Raw genomic sequence first — 13,386 nt, 5'->3', positions numbered from 1 at the left:
TAATCTTCGTGTAGAAATGATGGCGGAAATCAAGCTAATTGAAAGCTAAGCAGGGGGCGGAAGACTAGAGCTAATGATGAAGGAAACCAACACTACCCCACTAACTCGGCGTTTAGCCAAAGCTCTCATCCCCCAGAAATGCTTTGTCCCCGCCTTCGAGTGTTACGACGGATCCAGTGATCCCGCAGCCCATCTTCGGTATTACAATCGAATCCTGGCCCGGTGGGACTATGACGATGCAGTACTCTGCGGATACTTTCCTTCAAGTCTAAAAGGATCCGCGCTGTCCTGGTTCGATAACCTGCCACCGAACTCCATTGATTCCTTCGACAAGCTCACTGAGAAGTTCTTGGCAACCTACATATACAACAATATCGTTAACACCGGAATGAACAAGCTCTTTTCGCTGGCAATCCGATATAAGGAGACGATCAGGGAATATACTGATAGATGGAACAAGATATGTCAATCCATAGGGAACGTCGATCCGGTGGTCAGTATCAATTGCTACAAATGGGGACTGGACAGGATGAGCCCGTTGTTCGTCGAGATTCATGGTACCATCCCCGCTACATAAGGAGATCCTCGAGTGATCATTAAGAAACATGCCAGGCTGAAGGAAATTCATCGTGAAAATCCCAGAGCCCAGAATCAAAGACCTCATCGGACCAACTCGGTAGAGCAAGCCAGCGGATCCAAGAGGGGCGGCTCAGACGAACGGCCTAGCGAAGATAGGAGAGAACGAAGAGATGATCGTCGACGGGAGGATCGAAAATTCGAAAACCAGGTCTACACGAAACTAAATGCTAGCTACGCTCGCATCCTAAGAGAGATCAAGGGTCGGGAGAACCTGGAGTGGCCATGGTCCAAAGGAAAGCAACACCCAAGGTCCGAGAAATCAAAGGAGTACTGCGAATACCACTGCTTCAATGGCCACCGGATCGATAAATGCAAGAATCTCACAATAATGATCCAAAAGCTGATTGACGCAAGAGATCTCAAGAAGTACGTACAAAAGACACACCGAATATAGGGTCAAACGAAGCAAGCAAGTTCAACTACCCGAAGGAAACCGAAGCCTTAACACCATCTCATGCTCTGAAACCGCAGGGCCCTCGCTAACCACGCAAATAGGGAAGAGGTTAAGAAAGCAATTTGAGGACTACTAGGAATTGTACAAGATCGACGGAGTGGAAGTAGACGAACAAGAGCATTGGATGGATGCACCTGTGACCTTCGACGCGGAGGACATCGAAGAAGATATGGAAGATCACAACGACCCTCTGGTCCTCACGTTACCGGTGGCAGGATGCAATATCAGTAAGATCCTCATCGACGGAGGAACCTTAGTCAATTTTCTATTATACGAAACGTTCAAACGTATGGAGCTTAATGACGAGCAACTGATGTCTTCGTACTATACCATCTATGGGTTCTACGGGGCACCTACGAAGCCACTAGGGGACATTGTTTTACAAGTAAACACAGGACCAATGAAAGTTGATACTCGATTCAGTGTAGTAGACGCACCTTCTCCCTATAACGCCATCATTGGCCGAAGATGGTTACACAAGCTTAAAGGAGTAGCAGCAACCTATCACCAGTACCTCAGGTTTACGACACCCGAAGGAGTAATGGAAATAAAAGGAGATCAGGTTACCGCACGGGAATGCCAGGCTCTACAAAATCAACTCAATAACGAACAAGATGAGCAGCGTAAATCTCGAAGAGCTCGAAACAAAGAGACTGCGAAGGAAAAGGCAATTGATATTTATCTCGAAGAAATTTATGGAAGGAGCCTCACAAAGGAGAACATCGTTTTAAACACTGAGGCGAGCACTTCAACAGCAAAGGAGACTGAAGAGCCCACCAAATAGCAATTAAAGAATATTCCTTTCCTTGGGGAACCGAAGTCCACGTTCACACCTGTAGAACCTGTGAAGGAGATCAACATAGGGACCGAAGAGAATCCGAAGATGATCAAGATAGGGACCATAATGGACAGAGAAAGAGATATGTCTTCAATCAAGCTGTTCACGGAGTACGCAGATATCTTTGCATGGAAACTAGGAGACATGCCAGGAATTGATCCAAAAATAATCCAACACGAACTCCGTATAAATCCAGAGACACTACCTTTCAGGCAGAAAGTACGTAAAGTAGCGCCGGAGTATCATAAATCAATAGAGAAGGAACTCCGCAAGCTGTTAGAAGCAGGGTTCATCAAGGAAGTCAAATATCCGACATGGATCTCGAACATGGTCATCGTGCTGAAAAAGAATGGAGGAGTAAGGATATGCATCGATTTCACCAAACTCAATAAGGCGTGCCCCAAAGATAGTTATCCACTCCCCAACATCGATTAATTAGTAGAAGCCGTCGAAGGGTACAAACAATTATCATTCATGGATGGACATTCTGGTTACAACCAAGTGGCACTGGCATAAGAAGATCAACAACATAGAACATTCTATACCCCGCACGGCCTCTATTGTTACACAAAGATGCCCCTTCGGACTTAGAAATTCAGGGGCAACATACCAGAGAATGGTCGATGCTATCTTCAAGACATGGATCGGGAGCACCCTAGAAGTCTATGTTGACTATATGCTCGTCAAAAGCAAGCTGCACAAGGATCACCATCAAGACCTGAGAAACATCTTTGAAGCAATGAGGAAGCACATCATGAAAGTAAACCCAGAAAAATGCACATTCGGCGTCACCTCAGGAAAATTCCTTAGATACCTAGTAACAAAAAGGGGCATCGAGGTAGACCCTGTGAAGATCCAGGTCATCGTAGAAATGCCATCCCCGAAGAACCTGAAGGAAGTCCAAAAGCTCAACGGAGCCTTAGCGGCTCTGGGCAGATTCATCGCCAGATCATCGGATAATTGCAAATACTTCTTCAACATCCTCAAAAAAGGGAGCAAGTTCAAATGGACCACTGAATGCGAAGAAGCTTTTCAAAAGATTAAGGAATATCTGGCAACAATCCCGATCCTGCAGAAACCAGACCCTGATGAGGTACTGGCCCTCTACATTGCGGCGACAAAAGATGCAGTCAGCGCCGTGTTAGTCAAGACGAAAAAGAAGATAGAGAAACCAATTTACTACGTCAGTAAGACTCTCAACCAGGCAGAAAGAAACTACACGAAGATCGAGCAACTCATTTTGGCATTGGTATGGGCAACCCAAAAACTGAGGACCTACTTTCTGACCCACTACATTCGTGTCCCTTGCAAAGCACCGTTGGAGGTTGTCCTCAAAAGCGCTGGGAAAGTAGGAAGGATAGCAAAATGGAACAGTCACCTTGATCAGTTCAACATTATCCATGAAGTACAACATTCCCAAAAGTCACAAGTCTTCGCTGATTTCTTAGCAGATCTACCCCTCGACAACGATGAAGAAGTAAGGGGCATACCGGAAACAGAAGAAGGGAAAGAGCCACTTGACATTCTAGAACCATTCAATCAAAGGCGATGGGAAGTCTTTGTCGACGGGTCAAAGAATAAGGAAGGTGCAAGCATAGGCATCGTAATCACAACCCCCACAGGGGAAAGGATCATACATGCGCTAAGGCTAGAATTCAAAAGACACACCAACAATGTCATGGAATACGAAGCTGTGGTCCACGCCATTCGTTTGATAATATAAATGGGAATAACTTACGTACGCCTAACAAGTGATTCATAACTAGTCATACGATAAATAGGGATAGAATACAACGTCTATGATGAAACCTTGTCGGCATACATGGCTTTAGTACATACACTGGCATCCTGAGTACCAAACATTAAATTCCGGCACTATGCAGAAAGGATCTCAGGCATGCCGACGCTCTAGCTTACATATCATCCATGTTGAAGAATGAAAGCGTCAAAGCAATCAAAATAACAATTGTATATGAACCTTCGATCACTCCTCAAGAATCCTTCGCCACAAGCCGCAAAGACGACGTAGGGGAGGATATCGCTGACGAAGACGTGGGGGAAGACATCGCGGATGACTTTCACGAGGAAGACATTATGACGAGGGACGACGAAGACTTCAAGAACGAAGAATATTGGAGAACCGAAGTTCACCTTTTCCTCAAAGAAGGGGAGCTGCCTGCGGACTTCAAACAAGCTAGGAAGGTGCAATCGAAGGCAGAAAGGTATGACCTATGGGATGAAATCTTATATAAAAAGTCTTTCCTTGGACCATTGTTACGCTGCATGTCAAGAGAAGAAGGACATCGGGTGTTGAAATACATACACTACGGAGATGCGGGTAACCACAGCGGAACGAGATCGTTAGCAGATAAGGCAAAGACGCAAGGGTACTACTGGCCAACAATGATACGAGATGCTGCAAGAATGTCAAGGAGATGTGAGGAATGCCAGCGCTTTGCCAAAAGAATCCATGCACCTGGAACAAAACTGAATTCGGTGGATAGTCCATGGCCTTTATCAAAGTGGGGCATAGATATCGTGGGACCCCTGATCGAAGGATCGTGGAAAAGACGATTCTTGATAGTAGACACAAATTATTTTAGTAAATGGGTAGAATCCAAATCCCTAGAAAGAATCCGCGACTCGGATGTTTTCACGCTCATCTTCCAAAACATTATTTGCAGGTTTGGCATCCCAGCGGAGATTGTCTCCGACAATGGCAAGCAGCTTCAAGGGAAGAACATCGACATGCTCTTTGATACCTTCAAGATCAGAAAGAACAAATCAACTCCCATATATCCTCAAAGAAATGGCCAAGCAGTATCCACGAACAAGACCCTTGCCCTCATACTCAAAAAGAAGTTGGACGAACACAAGGGACGATGGTGTGAGAAATTACACAATGTGTTATGGGAATACCGAACAACCCGAAGGTCATCCACAGGAGAATCACCGTTCCTCCTCACCTATGGAGACGAAGTATTCATCCCAACAGATATCATCATGCCAACCACGAAGACCGAAGCATGGGAGAAGAACCTCATAGAGGATATGATGCTGGAAAGGCTCGATGATCTCGAAGAAATAAAAGAAACGACGCTACAGAAGATGGAGAATTACCAACGAAGACTAGCAAGAGAATACAATAAAAAGGTTAAGCTTAGAAACATCGTAGAAGGACAGTATGTGCTGAGAACTATACCCCAATACCAGCGAGAGAAGAAGTGGGGCAAAGTAGCACCAACATGGGAATGACCTTTTGTTATACATGATATTGCAGGAAATGGATCCTACTACCTGCGTAACCTAAAAGAAGAAGTCCTCATACACCCGTGGAATGCGAAGTATCTCAAGCCTTACCATCCATAAAAAGCAACGTAGTTCTGCACCTGCGTGAAGAGCACCAGAAGAAGAAGACAGCGTACCCGCTTGACATGTTTCTATCTCTGGACGAGGAATAGCAGACCTCAACTCATCAATCGAACAAGATTTTTGCAAGATTCCTATTGGGGAAAGTAACTATTTACAATCTCGCGTGACTCCCCTATCAGCGCCTATAAATGTAGGACCATGGGGAAGGCTTCCAGCGGAAAGAGATACCCAACCAATCAAATAAATGCAGCGTATCAGCGGAATGAATGCATGTAAATATATTAATAACGCATTACATACCCGGGAACGTTGCATCAATACAACAAGCTTTTTACAAAGTCTCTATTGGGTAAAGTAACTATTTACAATCCCTCAGGGCTCCCCTATCAGCGTCTATAAGTGTAGGACCATGGGGAAGGCTTCCAGCAGAAAGAGATACCCATCCAACTAATAAGGAAGCGTATCAGTGGAATGAATGCCTGTAAATATTTTAATAATGCATTACATGCCCGGGAACGCTGCATCAACCCCCACCATCCGGTAATCCCCTGGCCAAGGATTAACCAACGGGGTGACATGTCCAAAGTCAGTAACGAAGGTGCACATCCTCGTTATTGCAGCCAAACACTTTCTATTACATAATTCATTCATTTTGATTGACTATATTTGTGTACTGTCTAAAAAAGTAATTGAATTAACCGTGCAGAAAAAATCAGAATTGTACATACTCAGACAAACGATGATCTATTCCATAAAAGTTGATTACAAGTCCGGGAAGTCAAGCAAAAAGCACAAAATACAACAAAAACTGGATCGAAGCCAAGTAATCAACGAAGATCAACGGCCTACGACTGAGACCCTACTTACCCTGCGACTGAGATCCTACTTCCCCATAGAAGACCATGCGTTATCAGCGGGATCTTTATGCTGAGGTGAAGGAAGACTCCCACCCGACGAAGGACCAGAAGAATAAGCTAAGGGCTCGGGCATTGGGCGACGAGGATACTCCTTGAAAATGCCATAATCTTTCTTAAGACCTTACTCAATTTTAGAAAGAGTCTTGTTGATCTCCTCGGCAAGATGGCAGCGCGCTTTATAAGTAATCACGGTGGTCTTCATCTCAGACTGTGATAACGCAGATGTCAGACGAGTCACCTCCTCAACCGCCTCCTTCGCCGCTTCATCCCGAGACTTAGCCAAACCTTCATAGTGAGTGGTCTAACCTTGTTGCTGTACTAGGGAAGATTGAGCCTTTTCAATCCTTTCATTTGCGGGGTCAAGCTGTCTCCCGAGCTCTGAAAAAGAAGACAAAAATGAGTTAGAAAACAAGAACCGCAGAACTGTTCGTGGCCAAATAAATGTTTACCTTTGACTCTAGCCGAAGCTATCTCATATTCATTAACTACAGCGTCTCGAGCGTCATCAAGAAAATCATACTCGTCTGAAATTTTCTTATAATCCAATCGAAGATTTGTAAGAGCGAACTGACACTCATCCAACTCTACCTGCTTCATGGAGTTGATGATTTTTCAAAATTTGTTGTAGTGATAGTGGTAAAAAGATTCGTTTCAGATTTATGAAGGAAATAATTTTTAGATCTAATAAAAATAACGCAAATTAATTTTCAAAGAGTGATGTCAAGATTTAAAATGGACTAAGGCTCCGGATTGACTATTACTTCAAGTTGATTGGTTACAAAAATATTTCATAATTATTATCTCGCTCTTTTTCCATTAAATCACTTATTAATCTATAAGGTGTCCAAATATTAAATTGTAATCCTTAAGCATGATTTATCAAAGAATTAATTCTAAGCATAAAACATCAAACTGATTCACAACTAATTAACAAAACCATTTTTATCTCTTTTTTCTATTGATCCAAGTGAATTAAATAAAATAAATAATTAAGAAATTATAAAAAGAATTTACCAATCAAACATGAGTGAATAGCTCCTCCGCCGCCTCAGTCACCAGGTATTTTAGCCGCTCATCATGTTGGAAAACCTCTCAAAATATTTCATTAATGCTCAAAAGTTTTTTACAATGAAGAGAAAGAGAAGTAAATAGTATAAAACAGGATTCTGCGACCCACAGAAGGCGTCCAGAATCAACGACACAGAGATAGTGCTGTTGGTACAATAACTCAGTCGCGGAAAGGAGTGGAAAAGTGTCGCAATAAAGCGACAGTTTTTAACGACTTTCCTGCCTCGTCCAATGTTCTTCGTGTTCTTCAGTTCCAGCAGCAGCAGGAACTTCTTCTTCACAGCGCCTAGTTCTTCGATTTTACGTCTCTATTCTCTTCCAAACTCTCCCTAAACTTGCTAGCCCTTCCTTCTCGACATTAGGGACCTATTTATACACAACAGGTCACTCAAATCCTCGTAATAATTCCAAGAATATCCGGCCATTAAAGAAAATATTCCGAAATATTTTTTCTTTAGTTCTCTGATTTGTTACGGATTGTTCCCTGTTTTATCTCTTCTCACGCGTCATCCCTGAGCTGTAGGGATTGTTTCCAGCCAATAGAATCAACCCATGCACGTCTCTTCCATCCAAGAATTCCAAGAATAGAATATTTTCCTATTTTAGAATATTTTCCTTGATTTGATTCCCACCGGTTATCTAACCAATTTTGACCGAATCCAAAACCCATACTAGCTCTATCTAGGCCCTAGGAACAAACCCATTAAATTTGGGTCATTGAATCTCACTGGAACACCTTCAAATCTTCAACCCTAATTTTGTTACCATTTTTCCCTCCAAAATTTGAAATTCAAAAAGGTTGAAGATGATATGCCCCCTATCCTGAACTGGGTGCGAATAGCAGATGCCTTGGGTGACCTGGGGGTGCCCCTTAGTAATTAGGTTACCCCTTATCCAAAAGTGAGAGTCCGAATAACACTTGTCCTCCGGGTGCCAAAATCAACTTTTCGAGCCGAATTTTCCAAAAATGTTTATTTCCTAAAAATACATAAAAACACAATATTAGTACAAAAATAGAGTTCCAACAATACAGACATTGAGGACAAAGTAGACACAAAAATGTGTCTATCAAATACCCTCAAACTTATTATTTGCTAGTCCTCGAGCAAATCTAATCTAGAAAGTAAAAAGACTACACTTAGCACGTGCAGCAAGCCGTTAAACCACTAGGTGGCCCTAGTGGCGGAGTGTTGTCTCCGGAGGGTTTACCATAGGTGTACCCACAAAACCTTTACTCCAGACCCTAGATATATACAACGAACCTTGGAAGGCACTAAAGAATCTCCTTGGTTGGCTTACAATCACTGACTACAGGAGGAAGTACCCTGATGCGAAATTCCAATTGTTGTACACGAGTTTACACTCAAGCATACTAAAATTCATATAAAGTGACAGAGCTCTACTCAGATAGTTTCACTATGGACATCATATTCGGAGTCAAACTAATCATATGGATATAAAAAGGAGATGGAAAATAGAAAAATGTAGATGGTTTTGATGTTAACCAAATGATCGATGTTTCACATATCTGTCTGAAGGCCACTGCCAGAATGAACCTATCCTAATGGACTGAGATACCGGTCTGACTAATATCAACACAACTGGCATATACAAGGGAACCAGTGGTCAATAACTTAAATCTAGATCAACAAACTGGCAAATACAAGGGAACCAGCAGTTGACTACACAGAACAATAACCATTTTTTTTTTTTTTAACTTAACGGCATGAATAGATCTTTTTGATCCAAGCGCATGCTTCTTGTCAGCAAATTACACGATAGTTCCCACGGGTCCTGCATTCCACGCTTGCTTAGGCGACGGAAACAGGGAGAACATACGTATATTGCTATCCAAGTGTTAATACTTATTCCGATTGGTCTAACTGGTCCGGTCTTTTTTTTTTTTTTTAGTAACTCAGTCACTCTAATTCACCCTAACAGTGGTAACAACTTGAATCGTGTACCCCACCTAATCACTTAGAGAAACATAGTTTAAAATGAAAAAATAAAATAAAATAATAAAAAAAAATGAAAAGGACTCAACGAGATATGGTGCAACTATCATGTTATTTCTAACACCTGAGCTCTGTGCTTTTATGAATAGACTCTATAGATGTTTCCATCTAATCAGATTGGTTCCTCAACTCCTACAACCAAGATGCTTCCATCCACTTAGATTAGTTAGTGCCATCCTGAATACGCATAAATTTCTAGGCTATGGAGTTTATTTATTGCAACTAAAAGCTAACAAAAAGTTTCTTCCCCACCCCTAAACTTAAATCTAACATTGTCCTCAATGTTTCTAATTAAAGAGAAGTACCAAAAGTAAAATAACACGAGGAGAAGTTGGAAAGATAGTACCTGGGTGAAGAAAATCAAAAACTAATATACAACATACAACTGCCTCGATGGTCAATCAAGGGTAAACAGGGTCCTCCAGAGGGACCTCCTTAACATCACCTGTAGGAAAGGGCTCTGAAAAGGGTTTCAATCTCTGACCGTTAACCTTCGAAGAACTACTACCATCCGGTGTCTCGATCTCAACAGCTCCATGAGGAAAAATAGTGCGAACAATAAAAGGACCCGTCCACCGAGAACGTAACTTCCCAGGGAAAAGATGCAAGCGGGTATCATATAGAAGAACTTTTTGACCTGGAGAAAATGACTTCTGTAAAATGTTTCTATCATGCACAAGTTTCATTTTGTTCTTATACTCCTTCGCACTATCGTAAGCATCAATACGAATCTCATCCAACTCATTGAGCTGGAGTTTCCTATGGGCTCCTGCCTCGTCAAGTGAAAAATTTAGATGCTTAACATCCCAATAAGCTCTATGTTCTAACTCAACAGGTAAGTGACATGCCTTGCCATAAACAAGCCGATAAGGCGACATTCCAATGGGGATCTTAAACGCAGTACGGTAAGCCCATAAGGCATCAGTAAGCCTAGACGACCAGTCTTTCCGATTAGGATTAACTGTTTTCTCTAATATACGTTTTATCTCTCTATTGGAAACCTCTACCTGACTACTAGTCTGTGGATGATACGGGGTAGCTATTTTATGTGTAATACCATATTTCTTCATCAGAAGCCTAAAAGGCCCATTACAAAAGTGCGACCCTCCATCACTAATTATAGCTCGTGGTGTACCAAAACGTGTAAGTATATTATTTTTCTAGAACTCAATCACAACCCTATGGTCATTGGTTTTACACGCAACCGCCTCAATCCACTTAGAGACATAGTCTACGGCGACAAGGATGTATAGGTTACCAAAAGAATTAGGAAACGACCCATAAAGTCAATACCCCACACATCAAAGACCTCAACAATTAAAATAGGGTTCAAGGGCATCATGTTCCTACGGGAAATGGTTCCTAATTTCGGCATCGTTCACAAGTAACGCAGTAATGTGTGGAGTCTTTAAACAACGAAGGCCAATAGAATCCACACTGCAATATCTTAGCAGCAGTTTTCTTAGCACTAAAGTGACCCCCACAAGCATGATCATGACAAAAGGAAATAATACTGGACTGGTCACTCTCAGGTATACATCTCCTAATAATCTGGTCTGGACAATACTTAAACAAATAAGGATCATCCCAAAAGAAGTGCTTAACCTCAGCTAAAAATCTAGAACGATCTTGTTTACCCCAATGTTGGGGCATTCGACCAGTAACAAGATAGTTCACTATATTCGCATACCAAGGTAATTGGGTAACAAAGAACAATTGTTCATCAGGAAAGCTATCCCTTATAGGAAGGGAATCATCTGGGGAACTAACAACTAGCCTAGACAAGTGATCTGCTACAACATTTTCGGCACCCTTTTTGTCTCTAATGTCTGGAGAAAACTCTTGCAACAACAAATCCACCTAATCAATCTAGGTTTAGTATCCTTCTTAGACAAAAGATATTTTAAAGCAGCATGATCAGTATATATGATGATCTTAGAACCTAAGAGATAGGGTCTAAACTTTCTAAGGCAAACACAATGGCTAATAGTTCCTTCTCGGTAGTGGTATAGTTCAACTGGGCATCATTCAGAGTTTTGCTAGCATAGTAAATCACATGAAGTAACTTATTTTCTCGCTGACCTAGCACAACACCAATAGCATAATCTGAAGCATCACACATGATCTCAAAGGGTAGGTTCCAGTTGGGTGCCTGGACTATGGGGGCGGTAGTGAGTAATGACTTAAGCTTCTCGAAAGCCTCTAAACAAGCATCATCAAAGACAAACTTAACATCTTTTGCAAGAAAATTGCAAAGAGGTCTAGACATCAAGATAAAATCCTTGATGAAATGACGATAAAAACCAGCATGCCCTAAGAATGACCTAATATCTCTTACGGTTTTTGGTACCGGTAAAGTTTTAATAAGGTCAACTTTGGCTCTATCTACCTCTATACCCTTTGAAGATACAATATGCCCTAGAACAATTCCTGAACGAACCATAAAGTGACATTTCTCCCAATTAAGCACTAAATTATTTTCCCTACACTTAGTCAAAACTAATGACAAACGATGCAAGCACTCATCGAAAGACGAACCAAACACTGAAAAATCATCCATAAAGACCTCTAAGAACCGTTCTACCATGTCAGAAAATATGCTCATCATGCAACGCTGAAAAGTCGTAGGGGCATTACATAGCCCGAAAGGCATGCGTCTATACGCAAAGGTACCAAAGGGACAGGTAAAAGTGGTTTTCTCCTGGTCTTCTGGGGCAATAACGATCTGATTATATCCAGAGTAGCCATCTAAAAAGCAGTAGTGACTATGTCCAGCTAATCTCTCTAGCATCTGGTCGATGAAGGGAAGGGGAAAGTGGTCCTTCCTAGTGACCTTGTTCAATTTCCTATAGTCAATACAAACACGCCAACCCGTGGTCACTCGGGTCGGTATTAACTCATTATTATCATTCTGGACTACAGTAATACCAGATTTCTTGGGAACAACCTGAACGGGGCTGACCCACTTACTGTCTGAAATAGGGAAGATAATGCCTGCATCTAACAGCTTAATAACCTCAGTTCGAACTACTTCTTTCATATTGGGGTTTAGTCGACGTTGCATTTCCCTAGAAGGTTTGGTATCTTCCTCTAAATAGATCTGATGCATCCAAACAGTAGGACTTATACCCTTAATGTCTGCTATGGTCCACCCTAAAGCTTCCTTGTTGTTTTGAAGGAAGGTTACTAGCCTACTTTCCTGATCTCTATCCAAGTCGGAAGAAACAATCACAGGTAAAGTCTCAGACGGGCCTAAAAACACATACTTCAGAGTATCTGGCAATGGGTTTAGGTCCAACTTAGGAGGCTCTTCTAAAGAAGTAACTAGGGTAGACTTAGAAACTGGTAGTGGTTCGAACTTAGGTTTCCATCCATTACTAGTATCTAACAAAGGGGTTGAATCTAACAAAGCATTCGCCTCATTAATCACATTATCATCATCAAAATCAATCCCAAAGTGAGATAGGCATTTTTCTAATGGATCTTCTAACAAAGTGTTTGGTAATGACTCCTCGACTAATGTTCCTAAAAAGAGATAAAAATTTGATGATTTTTCAAAAGTCGAGATTCGTTTCAGATTTATGAAGGAAATAATTTTTAGATTTAATAAAAATAACGCAAATTAATTTTCAAAGAGTGATGTCAAGATTTAAAATGGACTAAGGCTCCGGATTCACTATTACTTCAAGTTGATTGGTTACAAAAATATTTCATAATTATTATCTAGCTCTTTTTCCATTAAATCACTTATTAATCTATAAGGTGTCCAAATATTAAATTGTAATCCTTAAGCATGATTTATCAAAGAATTAATTCTAAGCATAAAACATCAAACTGATTCACAACTAATTAAGAAAACCATTTTTATCTCTTTTTTTATTGATCCAAGTGAATTAAATAAAATAAATAATTAAAAAATTATAAAAAGAATTTACCAATCAAACATGAGTGAATAGCTCCTCCGTCGCCTCAGTCACCAGGTATTTTAGCCGCTCATCATGTTGGAAAACCTCTCAAAATATTTCATTAATGCTCAAAAGTGTTTTACAATGAAGAGAAAGAGAAGTAAATAGTATAAAACAG

At 41.2% G+C, this 13,386-nt stretch overlaps 1 protein-coding gene across 1 annotated transcript; it reads left to right on the top strand.

Annotated features, from left to right (window-relative positions):
- The first annotated feature begins 1,217 nt into the window (after positions 1-1,217).
- Positions 1,218-1,877, top strand: LOC113291016. The gene has a single exon (XM_026540598.1). The coding sequence runs from the start codon at positions 1,218-1,220 to the stop codon at positions 1,875-1,877; it is 660 nt and encodes a 219-aa protein (XP_026396383.1).
- The last annotated feature ends 11,509 nt before the right edge of the window (positions 1,878-13,386 follow it).

Source organism: Papaver somniferum, chromosome 6 (genome assembly GCF_003573695.1).
Source record: "Papaver somniferum cultivar HN1 chromosome 6, ASM357369v1, whole genome shotgun sequence".
NCBI classification, from domain to species: Eukaryota; Viridiplantae; Streptophyta; class Magnoliopsida; order Ranunculales; family Papaveraceae; genus Papaver; species Papaver somniferum.
Note: the sequence above shows the minus strand (reverse complement) of the source record. Positions and strands in the feature narration are given on the sequence as shown.

What these genes read in the sequence shown, in the direction of transcription:
- LOC113291016 (XM_026540598.1), top strand. Translation starts at nt 1,218, where the DNA reads ATGGATGCACCTGTGACCTTCGACGCGGAGGACATCGAAGAAGATATG.